This window comes from Mustela lutreola, chromosome 1, assembly GCF_030435805.1.
Source record: "Mustela lutreola isolate mMusLut2 chromosome 1, mMusLut2.pri, whole genome shotgun sequence".
Taxonomy (NCBI): domain Eukaryota; kingdom Metazoa; phylum Chordata; class Mammalia; order Carnivora; family Mustelidae; genus Mustela; species Mustela lutreola.
Window position 1 is genome coordinate 262612796 of NC_081290.1, and position 23730 is coordinate 262636525.

Consider the following 23730-nt stretch of genomic DNA (forward strand, 5'->3'; position numbering starts at 1 on the left):
ATCAGTTTCTAAACAGCACAGACCAGTGGTTTAAGTTGCAGGCAAGTTGCTAGGGATATAGGAACACGGGCCTGGTTTCTGCCTGAGTTCTTGATCTGGGCCTACCTGGGTTGGACAGCGCCATCTAGGTGCCAATTCCAGTCTACCTAAGTCCAAGCCACCAGGGTCTCTCACCTTAGAACCTGCAAAAGCCGGCTCACTGCTATTCCCACCCGCCTTCTAGTCTACCTGCAAACACCAAGTAAGTTCAGCTCCCCAGAGCTCTGTCTACATCTAAAGCTGCCGGGTTGATTTCTTAAAAATAGAAAAACAGTTGTCTCCCTGTGCCTAAAACTCTCTTAGAGTAAGTTCCTGAGACTGGCCATGGCCTACCAGGTCCTGCCTGAGCTAGGCTTTGCTTCCCCCAGTTCACTCTACCTCCCACACACTGGCCTTCCTTCTCTCTGAGGGCAACACCTCTGGGCAGGCTCCGCCCCCAGTCCCCAGCAGCTCCACCCTATTCTCAGCCTAGCTCAGTTTGCCCCTCACTCTTTCAGCTCAGGTGTCTCTCACAGTTAGTGCAGAGCCCTTCATCCTGCCTCTGGTGCTCAGAGAGCACTTACCTTAATTTTTTTAATAGCTTGTGTATGTACGTGATATTTGTTCTGGTCTGTGTTCCCCACTCCCTGAATGTAAGTTCCCCTGGGCAGGGACCCAGAGTGTCTCGTTGCCCGTGGCGTCCCCTGCATAGTAGGGAGCCTGGCACCTCCACAAGTGCGGAGTGGATGAGTGAACTGGATTCCCAGGAAGAGAAGACCCACATGGTCCCTGTCACTGGGTCGGATTCCTGTGGTCTGGCCGCAACTGACTGCCTGTTGCTGTCCTGGAAACCTCGGCTTGGGTCACCTCCCTGCTCTGTAAGACACGGGGCCTGCCACCTGGGGGAAGACAGCCTCTGCTCTGGGGATGTGCACCTTCCTCTTTGCAGCCCTGTGTCTAACTTTGATCGTGAAGGCCCCCAAGACCCAAGATGGGCTTTTCGTCATCACTTCCAGCTGTATCCCAACGGCACAAAAGGCACCCCTCAGGCACCATTTCTCTCTGGCAATGCAATGTCACCCTATGATGAGTCCCTTTCTCTGGGTCCTCTTCGAGGTCCTCCTGAGTCCATGGATGGCTCCTTGTTTAAGACCCCTTTCCTCTAGGCTGCCTGAAGTCCAGCTTAAGGAATCTGCATGCTCCCTTGCCCTGAGGTAGATGAATGACCTACACAGGGGTGCTGAGGTGGCACAGTCAGGTGAGCATCTGACTCTGGGTTTCGGTTTGGGTCGTGAGATGGAGCCCCATGTGGGTCTTTGCACTCAGCATGGGAGTCTGCTTGAGATTCTCTCTCCCTCTCCTTCTGCCCCTCCTGCTCCTGCTCTCTCTGTCTCTAAAATAAATAAATCATTTAAAAAAATTCTACAGAATTTTTCCTCTGATTATCCTAACTCAAATGGACAGTGACCCTGGGCTTTGCTGGGGGATGAAGGGTTCATTCCTTATGAATGTTGCCAGTGGGGGCAGAAGGAGGTGTCCCGGGAGGGGGCGGGGCAGGGAACAGCTCAGCCCTCAGTGGTCCTGCCATGGACAGCTCCAAGCCAAGACCGCCCACTGACCAGACAAGTCGCTGAGTGCGAGCACGGCTCCCCGCAGTCCAGAACAACAGCTCCAGGGGCATGCCTGCTTCAGTGTCCCGCTATTGAGGGCACCAAAGGGGGCGTCCTTGTATGGAACATGGACACGACAGGGCCCAAGAAGGAAGCCCCGATCCTTGCCTCCCCAGTTCCACAGCTATACTTCCACAGTGTTCTTTTCAGAATGTTAACAACAGATGGGGCACCCGCTCATGTCTCTCTCTCCAAAGCAGGCGAATGCATCTTTCTAAGTGGGCTGGCAGAGGTCCAAATCCACTCTACAGAGGGAGTGCCAGGAAACACCTCTCCTCGGCCGCTGCTCTTCCCTCCCCAGCTAACCTCCAGAGCTGAAATGATTTCTTTCACTTTTGTCATCATTATTTATTTATTTATTTATTTACAGATTTTATTTATTTATTTGACAGACAGAGATCACAAGTAGGCAGAGAGGCAGGCAGAGAGAGAGGAGGAGGCAGGCTCCCTGCTGAGCAGAGAGGGGCTCCATCCCAGGACCCTGGGACCCTGACCTGAGCCAAAGGCAGAGGCTTTAACCCATCATTTTTTTTTTTTTTTTAATGGAACCTTTTGGTTTTGCTTTTCATTGTTTTCTTAAATTTTATTTTATTTTTATTTTTTACTGGAGTAGAGCTGACTACAAGATCACTTTAGTGTCAGGTAGACAACGCGGTGACCAGACAAGTCGGTCTGTTAGACCATGCTCACCCCCAGGGCAGCTGCCCTCCATCACCACACAACTCTACTATAGTAGCACTGACTCTCTTCCCTCCGCTATGCCCTTCATCCCTGTGACTTGCTCAGTCCATTAACTGGAAGCCTGTGTCACTGTCTTCCCTCGGCCCATGTTTTCCATCCTCTTTCCTCTACCAGCCATCCGTTTGTTCTCTGCATTTATCAGTCTGCGACTGGTTTTTGCTTGCTTGTTTATTTGTTTGTCTTGTTTTTTAGATTGCACGTATAAGTGAAATCATATGGTATTTGTCTTTCTCTGATTGATTTCCCTTAGCATCCTACCCTCCGGGTCCATTCACATTGTTACAAATGGCAACATCTCATTCTTTTTGAAAGCTGAGTAATATTCCGTTGTGTATATATACACATCGTATTTTCTTTTTTAATTTTATTTATTTATTTATCAGAGAGAGAGAAAGTGAGCAAGAGAGCACAAGCAGGGCTGTGGGAGAGAGAGAAGGAGACTCCCCGTCGAGCAGGAAGTCCACTGCCGGACTTGATCCCAGAACCCTGGGATCATGACCTGAGCCGAAGGCAGATGCTTAACCCACTGAACCACCCAGGTGCCCCATACACATCTTCCTTATCCGGGAAATGCGTTTCTTTAACATAGTGCCATGCTATGGTGCCCGAAGACTGGCATCAGAAATCGGAGAACATATCCTAACCCAGAGTCATTTGGGCTCCCCAGTGATTGGCAACAGTATTTGGGGGGCAGCTGGGAAGGGAAACGGTTCCTCCAGGCCGCCTCTTTCTTGAGTTCAATTTTCTGTGCTTTCCCGGAAATGACTGAAGGAGAGGGTCTTTGGTTCTAGTTGACTTGCTCCCTGGGTTACTGGGAACTGGAGTATATTCTAACCTAACCTGACCTTCGGGCTAGACAACAGACTGGTGAGTGGGGCCTCGGAGGCTCTCACGGTGGCTCTGCTCAGCAGAATCATCCATTTTTTAAGAATCATAATGCTTTAAAAAATTGATCTTCCTGTATGCACTTGGTGGGAATAGACATTAATACAAATTTTTGTAGAGCCATTTTGCAACATCCAGCAAATCTGAAATATGAAACTCTTTGGCAAGACATAAGTGCCCAAGAATTTATTTTTTAGATATACTACACGGTCATGAAAAGAGAGAGAGAGAGAGAATGCTAAACCTCGTTAAATAAAAAGCAAGTGTAACGCGGCATGAGTAATGCAGTTCACTCGGGTGGATTTTTTTTTAATTAAGATTATGCATACATGCAGTTGAGTATCTGACCCTTGTCTGGGCTCAGGTCATGATCTCAGGGTTGTAAGCTCCATCCGCATGTTGGACTTCGAGCTCAGCACAGTCTGCTGGCGTCTCTCTCCCCCTCTGCCCTCCCCGTGCTCGCACACGCTCTCTCACTCTCTCCTGCTCTCTCTTGCTCTACAATAAATAAATCTTGGGGAAAAAAAAATATTGCACACATCATACTATATATTCAGAAGGAAACAAAATTCCCAGCATGGCTATTTCTTAGGACCAAAAGTGAGGACTTGACTCCTTACGTGCGTCTAGACTGTTTAAACTTTTTACAATCCTCGTGTATTACTTCCACAATTTGAAAAATACCCTCTCCCTGGGCCCACACTAGAGATTCTGACTCTGTAGGTCATGTGTATTTTTTAAATCTACCCCTTGCAGTTTTGCTATACTACCAACACTGAGATCCACTCGGCATTCTGGAGTGTTGTGGGCAAAAGTGATAAAAATGCATCTTTGAGGGGTGCCTGGGTGGCTCAGTGGGTTAAAGCCTCTGCCTTTGGCTCAGGTCATGGTCTCAGGGTCCTGGAATCGAGCCCTCTGTTGGGCTCTCTGCTCAGCAGGGAGCCTGCTTCCCCGCCCCCCTCTGCCTGCCTCTCCGCCTACTTGTGATCTCTGTCATATAAATAAGTAATTTAAAAAAAAATGTGTCTTTGGATAACATGCAGAGGGGAACCACAAACAAGGAAAGAGGTAACAGGAAGGAAAAAAAATAGGTAAGAAAGGGGATTCCCAGGGCGCCTGGGTGGCTCAGTGGGTTAAGCCGCTGCCTTCGGCTCAGGTCATGATCTCAGGGTCTTGGGATCGAGTCCCGTATCGGGCTCTCTGCTCAGCGGGGAGCCTGCTTCTCTCTCTCTCTCTCTCTGCCTGCCTCTCCGTCTACTTGTGATTTCTCTCTGTCAAGTAAATAAATAAAATCTTTAAAAAAAAAAAAAAAAAAAAAAAAAAAAAAAAAAAAAAAAAAAAAGAAAGGGGATTCCCAGAGCAAAATGTTAAGTGAGCTGGAAAAAATAAAAAGAAGTTTAATAACAAAACAAAACAAAACAAAAACTAAATAAATAAATAAACGTGACTTTAATCACAAAATCCTGCGGCAAATCATCTCAAACAAGCTCTAGAGAGAGAGATAATTTAACATAAGGAAATGACTCCCCAGAGCTGGTTCAGTGAAACACTCTGCAAGTTGCTATCTTGCTCATTTAGGAGGCTGAAGGGGCATATAGCATTGGAACGTTGGGTTACCTGTTGAAAACAGGCCTGGACCAGGTTTTCAGGAAAGAGATTGCGAATAAGGTCCAGGAAGGCATCCAGGCTGGACACTTCATCATTCTTCTTCCCTGGCCCCAGCTGCTTCTTGAGTTTGGGGTTTCCTGGGTGGATCGCCAAGACCAGGATGACCCCCAGCACCGCAGCGATGATGGTTGTGGACATGTAATACACCATGGCTCTCGTCCCCAGGCGCCCACTGGCTTTAGCATCCAGGCCCGACAACCCTGCATTGAAAAGATATTGGAAAGAGGACTCCTGTGATGTCTCTGTTAACTGCCCATCTCTGCATCCCCGTAACACGGCTCTGTATTACTCAGATGCATTCGTGGTTGATTACGGCTGCTGCTACTGAAGATTCCAATCCTACAGTTTACGGTTTGATCCGCCAAGGACATTTTTGAGGTTCGAGAGAACTGCGGAGAGTTGACGATCTCTTCTTCCGAGTTTATAAACCTGATCTCTCTCGTTCAGAGTTTATAAACTGACCGGTAACTACTTTTTTGTCAGTCTGCAATAGTGAGCAATAATGAGTTAAAGTTGAATATATTCCATTTTTAATTCCGAGATGATGTCCTTCCCATTTATTTGGCATTAAGACATCTTTTCTTTATGAAGTGACGGTGCTAGTACCTGCTGGTTTTTACTTCATTGTTGTTATTAATGTCCTCACTTAAAAAAAAAAAAGAAAAGCTGGTAGTCCTGGTGATTGATATCAAGAGTCTAGCCTAGTGATCTAGCACAGCCCTCCTTCCTCCGAGGTGAAGCACAAAATGTAGGTGGAGACCTACATCTTCCAACCTGGTGCAGGGATTAGAGAACACAAAGATGGGACTTCGTCTATACTGTGGGAGGTCCTGTGATTGCTGGAGGAAATTCCAAGCCAAGTCACAAAAACTCCTACCTTCACTGGGTTTTTTCCCAGTTGTTTATTCTAGTTTTCTACTTCCTGGTTTCAGTTTCTGCTTTTACTAGACAAGCGGGATTGTAGCCCTTGCTGTGGGGGAGGAAGTCATTGGTGTGAACTTTCCTGAATTGAGCTGACCCGCATTTGAGCCACTTCTCCTTACAACCAAAAGTCGGATTCTGGCCAACAGATGCTCACTTTCCTGGCCATCTTGCCCTATCTATGTTCTGTTAAATGGGCATGGAGAACATTTTCTCTGGTTTGCAAAGAAGCCTTTACGGGGACAGTACAATGTCACTCAGTCTGGGCTGAATAATAAGACCTTGCATTCACTGGGCTCACTGGTTGACCAGAGACTCTAGAAAAACCAGGCTAAGCATCTGAATCTCTCGGTGTTTCCAGGCCTCACTTTCCTTATAAGGTGGAGAGTCCAGAGGGACCGCTTTCTCAAGGTCACCCAGATGGCACCCAAATACCAATGAAAGCCTAGCTTTCGGGGTGCCTGGGTGGCACAGTGGGTTAAGCCTCTGCCTCCGGCTCAGGTCATGATCTCAGGGTCTTGGGATTGAGCCCCGCATTGGGCTCTCTGCTCAGCAGGGAGCCTGCTTCCTCCTCTCTCTCTGCCTGCCTCTCTGGCTACTCATGATCTCTCTCTCTCTGTCAAATAAATAAAATCTTTAAAAACAAACAAACAAAAAAACCTAGCTTTCATCCTTAACTCCAAGCTCAGTCTCTAAACTCCATGAATTTACCCTATTCGAGCAATATTATTTGGTAAGGAAAAAAACTGCCAGTATAAGCCCATAGAAGCAAACAAATTCTTTCAAATAAAACAATTCTTTCAGCCCAAAACAAGCAAACATGACTTACACATTAAGGGTGCTTTTCTCAAAAACCTCAAAGGGTTTCAAATCTAATCTTTATTTTATTTTTAATACCCACTTCCCTCTATACCTAGTTAAACAGTTAAGAGAAAATTTCCCCTCCTATTTGTTACTTTTATTTATCAAAATCTGAGCCAAGTATAATTTGGAAAATTAGAAAAGTATACATCCAAAATTAAAACCTCTAATTTTTGTTTATCATCACTTTTAATGTGGCTGTTTCCCTTTCATCTTTTATTGCTAGACAGAGAGATGGTCAGACTGATCAATAGATGGAAAACTTTTTTTTTAGGATTCAAAATCTCCTTTTGAGAGACAGGAAAACCAAGGCTCTGAAATAAAATGACACAGATCATCCCAATTATTCATTCCACCAAACTGAGATTCAGTGGTCCATCAACAAGCCAGAGCAGAGGTGTGATTCCCTGTGGCCAGGTACCAGAGAGATGGTCTTACCTGTGATTAAGCTGGAGATGATGAGAGGCAGGATAAGCATTTTTAACATCCTCATGAGTATATCCCCTGGAAAGGCTATTAACATGACCACATCAGGGTGGAGGGGAGATGCCAAGCGAAGAAGGCCTCCACACACTGCCCCCAGGATGACACCTAGAAGAGAGAGAGGGGAAATATTTGAGTTTGTGTTTTGCCTGAGTCAAATGAATAGCTCTAGGGATTCAGTAACATTGACCTTTCTCATACCTCTCTGTTATCGGATGATGAATAACATGTTACGAAAATATCATTATATAAGTCAAGTTCATTTTAATGACTAGGGAGAGAATATTGTGAACCTCTGTCTATTCTGACAAGCAGCACTGGGAGGGTCTAGGAGATCCTTCTCTCCTTGATTTGACTAACTTCTTTGAGGATACTCTTCATTTTTATCCTCAGAGATTGGCAGCAGAAATAATCCCTCACATACTGCCAAATACTGCTTCCCCTTCTCTCAGCCTCAGCCTGGCCAGTGGCATGGCGCTTCATGTATTCTAACTACATACCAGATAAAAAAAAGTTTGATCTACCAAGCTGGTTGTGAGTTTCCTTTCTCCTTCTATTTTCTTTGGCTCCCAAAGATTTCCCCATGGCTCATTCTTAAGAAGTTTTGTCCTTGACTTCTATGTTCTTTTACATAATCTTTAGACTCGCCTTTGTGGGAGACTTTTATGGGAGATTAGGGGGCATCTCTCAAAGTGTATAATTTGAGAAGAAACAATGTGGGCAGAGTTGCTGGTGGGAGCCTTTCACTTTGCATGCTCGGGGATTCCACAAGACTAACCAGGTATCTGCAAACAGACAGCTGATATGAAAGATCTTGTAGAAACCACAAATCAGGTCAGACATAGCACCACTAGCTGAGATGGGGAGTAGTTCCTAGGTCCATGAACTGGGGTGTTAACTCCAGGGGTGTGCAGAGAGCACTGTGGTCAAAAGCCTGATCTTTTTTTTTTTTTTTTACTTTCACAGGAGGAAAACATACTTCTTGATGACCTATGATGAGTGAAATTTCTTTACGTGGAAGGTAAACTTTGGAAACCCTTACCACACTTCTGTCTTCTTTCATTAAGTGAACAGAACTGTGGCAAGCCCGCAGTTCTGACCCTGGTCCACTGATGTCCAGGATGATAGACTCAGAGGAGGAGAAGTTAGGGAGCTGAGTGGGGAAAGGGTTGGAGGTGAGGAGTTGTTCATTGCTTCTCTGTGTAGCCTAGGAGAGAGCTGAAGAACAAGGAGGGATAAAGATAGGAAATGGTGTGGTTGTCATTTCAAGACCGGGCAACTTGCCCACTTTTCAACAAACCCTGGTTGAAAACCCAAGATGAAGATTGTGTCAACAGTCACACCAAAGGACACCCACAGTCCAGGGAAGGTCTGAGGCAGAGGAATCAGACTCTGGAGAAGAACCCTCTTCCAGCCTGACCTCATTCGCTAACGTGCTGGGCTAATCTAAGGTAATAGGGTGTGTAGAGGCTAGACCTCAGGAGCCCCTTCATGGGGTTTTCAGCACCAGCTGCCTTTATCTTCAGGCAGGTATTCCTCTAAATGTGCTATGCCGATCATCTGCTTAGGAATAACCTAGAAGGTCTGTTAAGACACAGATTCCAAGACCTCACTGCAGATGGCCCAAAGTCTACATGTGCAGGGCCGGGAATCTGCCTGTTAACGTATTCATGGGAAGTTGTAAGGACCACTAGAATCCCAAGGAAGAAAAATGCATGGCTGGGGCAGGTGAGGGGAACATTATGCCATCAAGGCAGCTGTGGGCAAAGGAGGCCTTAGGGAAGGCATGAGGCTTTCATCCTGCAGCAGGGCTGGCTGTGTGACCCAGCTTCTTCCCAGAGCCAGGAGAGAGCCAGGAAGGAGGGAAGGCCCCTGTCACCTACCAAACACAGTCAGTGTGAGCAGGAGATTCTTCCCCAGCTTGTCACACAGACGTAGGCCCAGGTGTCGCTGCTTGGGCTCCTCTGAGCTGAGGTGGCTGTCGTGCATTCGGACTTCCACCTGCTTGGGCATGTTGTTGGCACTGCAACAGAAGCACAAAGAGTGGTGAGAACTCAGTGGGTGCCACCCAGATACAGTCAGAGGCGCTCGGGCAATAGCAGGTCAAACAGGCCTCCCCCCCAGACACAGAGGGGTATCTGGAACCAGGGGTAGGAAAATAAAAACCAGAACAACTCAGGGTACTCTGAATTACAGTTGGCCTGTAAGGAGGACACCAGGACACACTGAACACCCACGTGCTGGGCATGCCTATCCCTACCATCTTGGATCATCATGGTAAAGAAAAGGCGTACCAGCAAGGGGCCCCTGGGAGGCTCAGTAGATTAAGCGTCTGCCTTTGGCTCATGTCATGATCTCAGGGTCCTGGCATCAAACCCTGCGTCCCACTCCCTGCTCAGCTGGTAGTCTGCTTCTCCCACTCCTTCTGTCCCTCCTCTTCCCCACCCCTCTATCTGTCTCAATTAAAAAAATATTTTTTAAAAAGACCTACCACAAGCAGTGGTAAGGATTTTGTCTAAGAGTTGCCCACCAAGGTAACTCTGAGAGGCAAGAATCTCTGTCCTGTTTTCCAGAAAGTAACTTCCTCAGGGTCACAGGTTACAAGAAATGGAGATATAAACCCAGATATGTCTGCCTCCAAAACCTGAGCTCTTCCATTCTTAGATCAATAGCAAAGAGGTGATGTTGAATGATCTGAATCAGATCTGAGGTCAGAAGAGTTATGACCTAAATCATGCCACATTAAAATGCCTCTGAGCTCAAGTCTTCCCCATCCTGGTCACATCAAAGTCATCAGTGTGGGTAGGCCAAGCTTTGCCTCTCTTTTGGAAAGGATGGTTTACCTAGTTTTTTAAAAATTCAATCGACTGTGGTTTTTAATAGGTCATTTGCATGGCCAAGGCTGCGCTAAGCTGCCCGCATCATGCTACACAGTGTCCAAGAAGGATGGCTTTAAGAAGCATGTGATCACCTTCATCCTTCAAGGCAGCCCAGCCCTTTCCCAGATAAACCCCATGTGACCCCAAACCATGGTGAGGGTCTGCAATGCAACGCTTGATGGGGTAATAAGCACCCTACCTCTTTTTCCAGCTTTGCCATTTGCCAGGCCAATAAGATTTCAAATTTCAGCTTGGAGTTTGACATAGAAAGGCCTTTTTTTTTTTTTTTTACTTTGACAACTTAAGACACTTTTGTCAGCTGCCATTTCCAATCACCATCATGTGATTACAGATTTTTTAGCCATCTTTAACACCTAGAAAGATGGGTCACAGCCTCCGACTAAATGGCAACGCCTTCCAGGATGGGAGGGTGTGAGCCTTATCCCGACATTCTCACCACAGCCTGGAAAAGCTTTCTTTGGGGATGATTATCAATCTGCAAACCTGTGGTTTGGAGTCACTGGTTGTAATAGAAATAGCTTGGGTTTCGTAAACAGGGAACGTAGGATTCAAATCGTGCCTCCATCGCTTGCTAGCTGTGTGGTGTGTAGAAAGAAGGCCTTAATGCCTCGCTTGTGGAAACTGAACATCACAATGCATGTTAGGGGCCTGCCATAGCACTGGCGTCTGCGGTCCCTTCATGCAGGGAGCGTGGACACACACAGTCTTCATCAAGTTCATGACGAGGGTGACACGTAACTCAAAGGACCTACCTATTGTCACCTCCGTCCCAGCAAGACACTGAGCTTAGCTCCCAGAGTCTCAGATTGAAGACCAAGGACACAAGCAATCTACTTACTTTTTTATAACAGACTGCTTAATATACTTGCTACCAAAATACTTTGAAATTAGCAATGATGTTTCCCAGTCTGGTTAGAATACCCAACTGAAACTCGTAGTCCAAAATATAAGCATCTTGGTCTCCCCGGAGTGGCCTGATTATCTACTCATCTGGTTCGTTTGGGGCCAACCTCGACTAGCTGACACGTGTGCACTAATGATCTCTCAGAAAGCAGGACAGGACGGCTCGCAGGAAGCAGATGAGGGCCAATCCGGTCAGCAAGCAACAAACAGCGCTTCTTCTAATCACTAAGCGAAACAGACAGGAAGGCTCTTTGGATGACACAGCAGAGGCAAATGATCAAAACGATCTTTTTTAACACGGATAGACCACATTTTGATGTTTCCATTGGGATCTTTTGATATTTTTAAACACGTCTCCAGCCAGTCATCTGAAGCTCTAAATCAAGAAATAGCCAAAAAAGAAGGGGGACCATGTGTGTTTCGGAATTAGAGAAGGGATCCGTCAGCCAGCCTTTGGCAACGCGCGGCATCCCCGGGAGACTGTATTCCCCTGCCTTCTGCTTCAACTGAAGCCATTTTGCCACTGATGTTAGACTCGGGCACATGGTTGGTATTTAAGTGAAACTAACAAGTATTTACACCAAACATTCCGGCAAATTCCATAGGATATAACAAAAGTGTCAGGCATCGACACAGCCATGTCAAAGTGAAAACAGACAGATACTGGTTTAACATGCACTCAGTCCAGCAGTTGGCTTGGGAGCCTGTGGCGCATGATCCTTGGTCTGATTCTCAGGCTGTGACAAAATGTCCCTGCAACCCCGAGTCAAAAACCAGCCACATCAAAGGAGCAGCGCCAAAATGCCATGAACTCACATGTATTTACTGAGAGGATTCCCATGATGTCCTCAGCCCCGCCTCTCCCCCCCCACTTGAAATGAAACAAATGCTCCAGGCTCATAGGAGTCCATGACATCTGCACGTAGAGAATGATTTGTAAATTACTTCAGGATCCCAGCCTGCATCTAGGAACCCGAAGTCCCCTAAGAACTCATGGTAAAAATTCCACAGCAGCCTAAATGATCACTGCATCCCCACAACACGAGGAGAGCACGAAACAGCAAATATTATAGATAACAGTTATATCATACTATAGAACAGTACAGAGCTGTTTCCAAGCTGTATACAGCTTCAGAATATCTTAAATGAGATTATCCACGTACACGGCTATCTGAATGCTGGTTCCTGAAAGCACATAGTCACAGCGGTAATCGCAAGGATACCTCCCACTTACTGAGTATTCTGCATGTCAGCCACTCTGCTCAGGAAAGAGTAAGGGGCAATCCTTGCTCTTGAGGAGCACGTGAGGGGAAACAGAAAGCCCTTTGTACAGTACTAGTCTGCTTCACTTGTGAGTCACAGTCGAGCTCTGCAGGGCTTACCATGCTATGGGAAAAATAGCACCCACCTCGCATTGTGAAACAAGAGTGTTCAAGAAAGGCTCCCTAGAGGGCTGATGCCAGAGCTGTATCTTAAAGAAAGGATTTAATGCCAACATCTTCATCTGCCACCAGTCTGTGAGCCCCGGGAGAGCAGGGCTGTGATCTTTCACACCTTGCTCCAAGTGATTGATGAATGTTTGCGTGGAGAAATGAGGAATTAGAAAGCAACAACAAAGGACACCTTGCTTTCTCCTGGGAACAAGGCCCTTTCATGGACAGACTGGTAGCAGCCAGCTTTAGCAAGCCTCCTTCCAGGCTTGCATTTATGCCACGGAATTCCACTGGACACATATGACAGACCCCATGCTGTTCGAGGTGCTAAAGATACCATGATAAACAGAGAGGGAACAACCTTCACTCTCACAGAGTGCGCATTTTAGTGGAAGACCAACTAAATGAACACACATATTTCAAGTGGAGATACGATCAGGGTGATTCTGCCTCGGAGGCCCGGGGAAGGCTTCTGTGACAAGGAGACATTAGAACAAAGAAGAGCGGAAGATAGATGCTTTGGAAACCTGTCTATCCAAACTTGAGCTTGAAGCTCCCACCAGATACAACTCTGGACATCTACATGCTGGATAAGCACAGGAAGTTATCTCAAGTGTGTATTCTTAGCCCCTTATCAATCCTCCCTTCCTACAGCTTTGGGGGTGCACCCCAAACCAAGTGAGAAAGAATTGAAAAGTCCAGATGTGCCTTGGTTGGCCCAAATCCACCCAGCCTGATGCTGGCCAACACCGCTGACCACTTCAAGTTCTCCTTGAGGGCCTTTGGGATGGAAGATTTAGCAAGACAATTCCTTAACATTGGATGTTTCTGTAAACCAACATCTGCTGCTGGATCACTCCCCATAGCCCCGCAAAGCATGGCCACGTGATGGGACAGCCGTTTGGATGACTGAAAACCGGAAGAAATAGCCTGTAATTTCCTGCAGCCCAAACTTCTCTACCAAATGAGGTCAACGCTGTTCACGGGGCCGTCGCTGCCCCGGCCAGACCCCCCCCCCCCCCCCAGAAGCTGGCTCGCCGGCACGCTCAGCTCATCGCTCAAGACTCCCTCCGTGGCCTGAAAGGGAACATGTCGTCGGGCTGGTGCTGAGCTTCAAGCTCTTCTCAGAACCTGCTTTTCATCAGCATTTGATTTCCCGTGCTCTGTCAAGAGCCTCTAAGAATAGGCTCCTTAGATGTGGGGTCAGATTCAGAATTCCTGCCTGTACCCTTCTGTGGTGCCATATCTGGCACCAAACTCTTTATTCCTCCTCCACTGGCCCGGTGGGATGGCAGCAGAACATTCCCAGGGAATCCAAAAGCAACGGACGTGTTTTGGCCTAGAGGTTGTGAGAACCTCCAAGGGGCATCACCACGCAGCCCTCTGCTGCCCAGGGCCGAGAGCCTGAGGGGACAACACTCAGGAACTGCCCTATTGGGGGAATCCTAGGTTAGAGCCTCAAGAACAGAACTAGGGCCTACTGAGGGGCTTTTCCTCAAGCCGTTGGTGTGCTGGGGCCGGCAGCTCAAAGCATGGAACACCACAATGTGGTGATTACAGCTGTGATCACCTCACGTGCGGGATTTCCCCTGCTCCCTAAAGAATACCATCTTTGCTGTAAAAGGGACTGAAACTCTAAGACAGTGGGGGCGTTGCCAGCCCACCAGTCCCGTTCCCCTTGCTAGGTCCTGTAAGACCTGCTGGAACGGGGTCAAGGAAGCTCACTGACCAAGAAGTCAGACTCTCTCTTTCTCTGACAGCCACTGTGTCCTCAAAGACCCCATGAATGAAACTCAAGGTTTACAACTCCCAAATCCCCCTCAGTCCCTTCTTCTGTCCATCTTTGGGCTTCTATGTCCATTTCTCAGATCCCAAAAACACTTTCTAGAAAGGACCTGTTGGTGAACCACTTCACCAATGATATTCCTTTTCTATGGCCTTCTCCTGGACATCCAGAGGTCTGGCTAAAGAACATGGCATATAGTTTTCCCAAACTGTGACAGGATTGGACCTGCGGACAAAATAAAACAGGTAGTCAGGTGGTCTGGGTTCTAACTCCAGGCCTGCTGCTATCTGGCTGTGTTAGAAATAGCACGGGGGATAAAATGGGTATAAAGCTGCTTAGGAAAATCAAGAGACAGGAGATAAAGTAGTACGAAAACAAATTCAGTGTCAGAAACCAATAGGGTTTAGGTATCATTTTTGGCCAATTTTGGGGGGGTGTCCCAAGCTCTTAACTTATAAAATAAAAGGGCTGATTTAGAAATTCTTTAATGCTCTAAGGTTCTGTGATTCTCTGTGGGGAGGGAGAGGATCTTCCCCACCCTCAATAGCCTCCATTTTTGGTCACTCGGGACTGAATAAGCTTAGAGTTTACTAAGGGATGAATCATGACCAACCATGAGGGGACCTCCCAGTTCTTCGCATCGGTCCCCACAGGGAGAGGCAGACATGTGACTTAGAGACAAGAGACACACCAATGATAGAATAGCCACCATTGCTTTCTGACCTTAACTGTGTTTCTCTTTCCAAAAGCATGATTTAGTAACACTACTAATGCTGGGTTAGGGCTCAAATTTGCTACCACAATTCAGACACAGGCATCTTCTTTTTTTTAAATAATTTTTTTAAGATTTTATTTATTTATTTATTTGACACAGAGAGAGACAAAGGGGGGAGGTCACAAGAAGGCAGAGAGGCAGGCAGAGAGAGAGAGAGAGAGGAGGAAGCAAGCTCCCTGCTGAGAGCCCACTGGGGGACTCAATCCCAGGACGCTGGGATCATGACCTGAGCCGAAAGCAGAGACTCAACCCTCTGAGCCACCCAGGCACCCCCAGACAAAGGCATCTTCTTAATCCCCCATCTACACCCTTGACCAGGTCTCAGCCTAGATTTCTGAGATGGGCGGGTCAATGTCACAGGAACAGAGTCAAACAAGTGGACTGGCATTGGGACTGGCCAATCGCCAAACTGATCCCTAACTCCCTGAGAGATCACCCATATCGTTTACAGTCAACTCGCACGGAATTGGAGATTCGTTCATACACAGGAACATTCCGGATGAGAAATTGCAGGAAAAAGTCTTTTCTTCATACCGTTTCCCAAACCAGTGGGCCCTCACTGGCTAACCTCACCAAAGGCAAATATAGAGCCAACTGGAGCTTTTGGGTATCCTCACACAAGGAGTAAGGAAGAAGTTCGAGGAGACAGGGTTCTGATGAGGTAAATAAAAACAATATCCATTTCTCCCAGAAAGAGACTATTAAAACACCAGCCACCAAATGATTAGCAGGTGCCAAAAGGTGACTTTTGGTGACTGTGTGGAACACAATTACATCATTCCATGGCCCTGGGGTTCTTCATTAAAATGTCCTTTCCCTGCCATGCCTGGGACAACGTGTTAATTTCTTGGACAACGTCACCCAGTTCACTGGGTCAGCGTAGAGCTTCCATGAGAGAATACTAGGAAAGCACCATGGAATATGTAACATGTAATTGATATTCAAGGTTAGTTCCCCTCCCTTGTCTTAAATGCCTAAAATGGTGCAAAATGACCATTAAGACAGTTGCTTTACAGTGGAGTTTGAGTGAGTTGAGTTTTGGCGACAAATAGTGCTTGCACTTTTTATGAAAAGGAAGTCCCAGAAGATCTGGAGTGGGTGAGGGGCCTGGAAGGTTCCCACTCTATAAGCATCTACACTGTGGAATGACTGGGCAACCTCTCAAAGGACATCAGGAATACGTCTTAAGTATAAAACCTCTGGACCTTTGTGATATCCTCCTAAAGCTAGGGACCTACGCCGGCTTCAACACAACAGTTTTGCCTGTTTCCAGAAAGACACACTGCCAAAAAGAGACACAAGATGCCAAGGAACAGTGACCCTCCCAGCCTGGGTAGCGGGATTGGGGTGGAGTGTTTAATCATTTCAAATTGGGAACCTCTTCTAAAAATAAAGATCATGCCATGACCCGGGAGGACACTGTCCAGCCCGGTCTCCAGGGGCACATCACTCCTGAAGTATTTGTTACCCACCTCCGTTTCATCGGACAACATGAAAATACATTTGAAAAACATCGCACAGCTCCAATAAGCGGGGAAATTCATGTGGCATGCCTTCTGGGTTTTGAGCCACAGGGAACTTGGCCCTTGTCCCAGTTTGCCTTGAAGCAAATTCTTTCCTCCGATGAAAATGTCCTCCCCATCCACCCCTCCAACCCAATAGATTAACTTCTACTTCTTCTTCAAAGCTCAATTCAAGAAGGACTTCCCTGAGGAAATCTTGGTTGACTTTTCACTGCTCCCCCTGCAGCTTACCTGTGCTGACCTGCACTGACCTCTCCTGAGGTATTGTCACAGTGATTTGTCTGTTTCCCCACTAGAATATAAACTCTGAGGACTCAGCCTTGTTCTACTCTTCCTCACACTCAGCACGGTTCCTGGTATATGGTAGAAGCTCCGTTTTTTGCATGTTGAATGAATAAATGAATGAATGGGTGACAAAAAGCATGTTCTAGTCCCAGGAAGGCCTCCATTAGGCAGGAAGGGCCAGGTCAACACCAGGTAGGGCTGGCCCTTCCCCACTGGCAGTTCTGAGGCAGCTGCCCCACCCAAGGCATGGTGGCCCCAGCGCTCCCAGTGTCCTCGTGGGAAGACGAAGCTATGAACCAATCTGGGCTCAGCTAATGAGGCCTTCAGGGGAAACTGAAGGAAGACGCCTTAGGATCCAGCTGCCAAAATCAACAGCTCTAAATCTGGGCCTTCCAAAATGTCCTTCTACCAAAGAGCATGACCGCTCTTTCCTTTGCCAGAAGGATTCTTCTGGAAGCACTCTTAATGAGCAGAGCTCTGGATCTGGCCCTCAAGCATGGGAAGTTCTTCTACTAATCCCTGAAGCTTCCCAGCAGAGCCCTCCCAACCTGCCAGGCAGGGGAGCAGCTGGGATGCTGACTAAGTCGCTTCATTAGCCACAGGGCCTTCAGGCACCAGGCAGCGACCAGGCACAGCCAGTGGCTTGGACTTCCTGGGCAGTTTGGTCACACTTCACAATTGCTTTTCATCAGTGTGGTCCTTCCCCGTCTTGAGCAGAGCAGTCTATGTGCCTTTTCTCTCCTTCTAGACCAGGCAGCCAATCTTGAAATGCAGCATCAATTCCAAACAAGAAGACCAGTGAGCATTACAACCTTGCAAATAGTGAGATTTCCTCAGGCTGGCCCTGAAAATGCCACACTATGCTTTTGTGGGGAGATGTTTTTGGACTTCCTTTATGCTTCTCTGGGGGTCTTCAAAGGTGCCCACTTCTGACTTCCAGAGCCTGAAATTCATCCTTGAGAGTCCCACCCTTTGCACCTCAGATTGAAGCCAGAGGCCATGGAAAAAGAGACCTCTTCCCTGACAACCCAGTGTGAAGGAGCTTCTCATATCTCTCCCTAAAAACAGGATGTGCTGAGGAGGACCCTTTGACATGGGTCCTGGCTACAACCACAGCCAGGAGCCAAGTAAAAGGAGAGGAATTCAGGACATTGGATATAACCTTGACCAGGAGCACACCAGTGCCTAGGGTCAGGTCTGAAGTCAACCGTGTTTAAAACTCCATGACCTCAACAGGTTTTCTAGAATACTCTCAATCTCCTTTTTCTTTTTTTCTTTTTGTTTTCAATCTGAATACTAGTTTCACATGTGTGTTCAAGTTGAGAAGCTTAATCAAGCTGTTCACTTAAGATCTGTGGGTTTTTCTGTCTATGAGTTAGACTTGAATCAAAGGCTTAAAATAAACAGGCAAACCAAATGATGTTCTTGGCCCCCAAGTGGCTGATTTCATAGCAGTAGATTTGCCAGCAAAGAAAAGGTGCTAATTTTGCCCAAGAACACCTTATACATGGGAGACATGCGATCATCTCCTTCAGATGAGACAGAAATGGCGGGATTTGGGGTGGCCCAGGTTATAAGAGAGGGCTCTCGCCGACCAAAAAAAGATGTTTGTGGTCCTTACCTTCCTTCTGATTTTCCATGCCCATAGCTGCCAAGATCCCTCAACACATCAACGTCCCTTCCATATGGAGAATCTTTTTGTGCTCTTTTAACTTATAAACAATCACCAACAGTCCATCAGTTGAATTGATTAAGAAGTCAGTTAACAGTAATTTCATGATACGTCAACAAGTGCAGACTTGATAAAACACTGTCTTATCCCTTGCCGTGTTTTGTCTTCACGGCATCCCTAAGAGGGGAGGAATGATCCCACCTCAGAAATGGAGATCCTGAAACTTGACAGAGCTCAAGACTTAGAAGCAATGGAGCCAGGGCATGAGCCAGGGGGTTGTATGGCCGGGATTAAATCTATGTTGCTATCTGCCTTGGAGGCCAGGACTCTTGGGGTCCATCCTTTCTCGGGGTATCTGTGAGTGACGGACAAGTTCCTCAAGGCACATGAACTTCAGAGACATGCCGCCGAGCACCCAGACAAGGAAAGCAGAGAAAGGAGCATGCTGCCAGGAGAGGAAAAGAGTGAGAGGAGCTCCGGGAGCCCATCACCTTGTTACATATGTTAGACAAGGTTTGCTTCTGGTGCCTCAGAGGTACCATGTGGGCAAGGGGCACCCTTGTAACTGACTTCTCCCCTTGGACAACCACTGTGCACAGGTGTCATCCTGTTCCTGGGGCCCCAGGGAGCACGTGTTGATGTGGAATAACCCTGGGCTCCTCACCAGGAAGGACTCCCCTCCAGCACCCCCTCTGCCCCTTCAGAAGAGCTGAACTGTCTGGTAACGGGTAATAAGAAGGATACAGATTCTGATGGCTACAAGGATAGCTAGTCATGTTGATGCAAAGCTTACTTTTCTAAGCCTTTTATATATAGGAACTCAATTCTCACAATAACTTCATGAAGTGTGTACTATTATCGGCGACCTTTATTGGAGGGGAAATGGAAGCACCAGATGTTTCCATTACTGGCTCAATGTCACTGTTTGTGGTTTGTAGAGTCTGGATTTGAACGCAGGCAGTCCTGAACTTGGAAAAACAGGTCAGCTCTCTCCAGTCCTGGAAAAACCGCTCTTTACATTCAGGAATTTTGTGCTAGCAATGAACAGGGACACTGAACAAGGAGGCAAAAAAGTTTTGCTTACGGTGAGCAAAATCCCCAGGGAAGAAGGAAAATGTCTAATCCAAACCAGAGCCTCCACACCATCTTCACAGAATCCTCACAGACTTTCAGGATTGGAGAAGCTTTCAGACCTCCATCCACCTCAGGACAAATGATTATTTGGTCAAGGGATCCTAAATCAGTCTCTGAATCACTTGTGAAAGCCACAGACCTCCAAAATGTGTGCCCACACATGGGTGTTTATAGCAACTTTGTAATTATGAAATTATGAAACTGCCAAAACTTGAAAGCAAACGAGATGTCTTCCAGTAGGTGAATGGATCAATAAATTGTGGTACATGTAGGCAATGGGCTATTACTCAGAGCTTAAAAAAAAAAGGCTATCAATCCATGAAAAGACACGGAAGAGACTTGGATACACATTACCAAATGAAAGATCCTAATCCCAAAAGGCTACATGTTCTATATAGGACATTCTGAAATGGGGGGGGGGGGGCTGGGGGAGGGAGGGGTCACTAGGTGAAGTACAAAGGATTTTTAGAGCAGAGATACTCTGTGCGATACTAGAGTAGTGGATATATGTTAAACATTTGTCTAAACCCATAGAATGATCAACACCAAGAATGAACCCTGGTGTCAATCTTGGACCTCAGGTGGTTCCTCAGTTGTAACAGATGTAGCTCTCTGGTAGGGGGCTGTGGATGGCCCCGAGATCTGCTGTGTTTAAGGGCACGGCAGGGGGTGTGTAAGAAATCTCTGGCCTTGCCGCTCCATTTTGCTGTCCATCTAAAGCTGCTTTCAGAAAATAAAAGCTACTGGAAAAAAAAATAAAAACAAAAACAAAACAGATCTCCAAGCCCCATCTCTGAATATCCCAAATGAGCCCATCTGGGTGGGGCCTAGAGCTCTGGGCTTTTGACAAAGCACCAGGTGACTTTGTTGCAGTCCACGCACGTGTGGATGTCTAGTCACTGACCGAACATTTGCAGGGAAGGGGACCCGGTACATGACACGCCTCACCATCTTGTCACTGCACAGCTTCGGCGATTACCAAGTTCTTCCTTCGTGATAAACCTAGAACACTTTCCCTCGGGCTTCTACCCACTGGCTATTCTTTTGTCCTGCAGAGCCATCCAGGAACAGCAGTGACAGTGACCATTAGGCAATGTACTAGCTGTTTCTCATGCAAAATTTTGTGCACTCCCCCCAACATTCTCACAAGGCAGGTGCTATTATTATTGCTTCTTAATGGATGAAAAAACTGGAGGTCGGTGATGAAGTCATGTGCCCCAGGGCTAGTGAGGGGCTGAGCTGGGATCGGAAGCCAGCTCTCCCCAAGCGAAAGGATCATGCTTTTCATCATAACACGACACTTAGCAATACACAGAGCCTGCCTCTCTCTCTATCCACTAGCCTCCCAGGCACCCCTCCAGGTGGGGACTGGTCACATCCTTGCTCCCCAGAGCGAGGCAAGGCAGGCTTTCTAGTCCTCTGCATGCAGAACCCCAGCATCTGCCAGAGTCGAGGCTTTGACCCCACACTTGAGGGAGCTCTGGTAATAAACAGGGACCACTGGTTGATTTTTTAGTATGTGCCCATAGTAGGCATAAAAACACCCCCCACCACCTGCAGAATGCCCAGGCCCTAATCCCCTGAACCTGTGACTCTGTGAGTGACTTGCGGCAAAAAGGAACTAAGTTTGCTAACCCTGAGTTGGAGACTTTTTCCTGGGTTACCCAGGCAGGCTCCGTGTAACCACAAACAAAGGTCCTTACAAGTGGAAGGGAGGCAGGACAAGAGAGAATTAGAAAGACAGCAGCACGAGAGAGACTCAGCCCCACACTGCTGGCTTTGCAGATAGAGGAAGGGGCTGTGAACCAAGGACTATGTGGGTAGCTTCTAGAAGCTGGCAAGGGCAAGGAAACGCGTTCTTCTCCAGAGCCTCCAGGAATGAACACAGCCCTGTAGACACTTTGCTTTTAGCCCTGTGAGATCCATTTCGAACTTTTGACCTCCAGAAGTATAAGACAATATATCTGTATTATTTCAAAACACTCAACTTGGGGTAGTTTTTATAGCAACAATAGAAAACAAATGTGGCCCCAGGCCCTAGGCTCAGTGTTGCCTATACTATCTTACTTGATGTTTATAATAAGCCCAAGACACAAGGCGACAAACATGGAGATCCTCTCTGGGCCCACCCCCCACCTTCTAGAGCTCTGTCCAGAGATGCAGCGAGCCCAGATTCGTACTTCTCAGCCTCCCCAGCTGAGAAGCAGGCTGAACCCCTCAGCACACCCTTCCTCCCTTCGCCCAGCTCTGAGGGAAGAGTTAGAGGCTGAAGCAACAGCTTTCTCTCCTTTGCCAGGCGCCAGCTGGTAAACACCAAAGGCTGACCAATGTCACATCTCCGATGGCTCCCATCACCCGGGGAAGCACCTCAGGACTTCCCCCGGCCCGGACCTGTGCCTTTCCTTACTTCGGTTCCTTCTCACAAGCCATAAATTTGTGGCTACTGATCAGTTAGCAAAATATTCAGCCCCTGCTGACTTCACCAGTCAACTCAGCGTACCGATGGCTCCAAAACCTCTCAACTAGCTTGATACGCTGATTCTAGAAGGGAAAAACTGAGCCATCCCATCACCAGCAGCAGGGAAATCCTCCCCTCGGGAAAGCTGCTTCCTAAGAGAACGTGAATTTCTTACACGGGCCACTTGCTGAGAGAGCTGCTTCGCAGCACCTGACGTGGACATGGCACGGTCCACCAGTAGTCCACTCCTCTGTGGTTACCAACTTCCCATTGTTTTTTTGTTTGTTTTGGGGGGGGGGGTTAAAAGATTTTATTTATTTGTCAGAGAGAGAGCAAGCACAAGCAGAGAAAGAGGCAGGCAGAGGGAGAAACAGGCTTTCCGCAGAGCAGGGAGGCAGATATGGGACTCAATCCCAGGACCCAGGGATCAAGACCTGAGCCAAAGGCAGACGCTTAACCGACTGAGCCACCCAGGTGCCCCACCCACTTCCCCTGCTTTGAATAGACGATGTCCTGCTTGGTGCTTGGGGATTAGAGTACTTCTCACATTCGAACCTGAATGCTTAGTGGACTCTGTGATGCTGTTTCCTCAATATCTTAATGTCTTCCCCAGAAGACTTTAGATTCTCAGTGAAAGGGCCTGTCTCTACCCTGGGACCCAATATGTATTAGATGCTCAACAGCATCTGGGGGGAGGTAATGATTTGGAGGTTCTAGAGAGACAGATCTGGGAAGTGCCCTCTGCAAGAGGCTGACCAGCTCGGGTGGGGCACCGGGTAAGATGTTCCCCGCCCCCATTCCCATGGATATGGGTTTGGTGCGAAGCCAAACAAAGCTCAAGGAAAGAGGGCATGAAACTCCTTAGCCTGTGGTCTCCCAAAGCTTGAACTGACACCCAACGACCTTGCCAAAAGTAACTGCAGTTTCAAGTTACCTCAAGGGGACACAACTGGACTTTTTATGCACTTCCTGAAGGCATTGCAGTCCTGCCTTCCCTTGACACCCAGGAAGTCGTCCAGTGTGTTTGCCATGAACCACCAACACGGCTCCATTCCCTTGGCGATGGAGATGAGTGCCCTTCATCCCCAGTGCTTGGGAAGAAAGGTTCAATCTTGTTCAACTTGTAAAATCTTTTATTTATTTCTAAGCATGTTTTTTTTTCCCCCTAGCTGTCTCTTAAATCATAACATCAAAGCAAGACCATGTCCTGTCTTTGTTTGAATCCACTATATAATGACCCGTACAATGCTAGGACCCTAACTGTATTCAGTAAGAACCAGTAGATCAAATTAAGTGCTAGGACAAAATATGGGACTAGGGGTTGGATAAAATCTGTAGTATTCCTTGAAATGATTTCCCTGGACTCCAACACATCCTAGAGATTTGCATGAACACAGAAGCAGCAGGCTCTTTTGCTGTGGGCAATCTCGCCTTCCTCCTCTACCCACCTTCTCCCTGTCTACCCTAAGGCTGCATTCAGCCCACATTCAGCCCTTTGTGCCTGACTTGAAAACAGATCCCACCCCACAATCCAGTTCTGAGAAATCACTATTATACAGGATGGGGAAGAAGAAGAGGCTTCCCATCACCCATCATCCTGCAAACACATAATAA

At 47.3% G+C, this 23730-nt stretch overlaps 1 protein-coding gene across 4 annotated transcripts in view; it reads right to left on the reverse strand.

Moving 5' to 3' along the window:
• The window catches only part of SLC1A2 (solute carrier family 1 member 2), a 144596-nt gene that overhangs the window by 50158 nt on the left and 70708 nt on the right, over nt 1-23730 (reverse strand). For all 4 annotated transcript variants that reach the window (XM_059139788.1, XM_059139779.1, XM_059139803.1 and 1 more), the window contains exons 2-4: nt 9131-9270; nt 7203-7355; nt 4932-5182 (exon numbers count right to left, since the gene is read on the reverse strand). In XM_059139788.1, coding sequence (XP_058995771.1) covers nt 4932-5182; nt 7203-7355; nt 9131-9270 — 544 coding nt within the window. The remainder of the gene's footprint in view (nt 1-4931; nt 5183-7202; nt 7356-9130; nt 9271-23730) is intronic.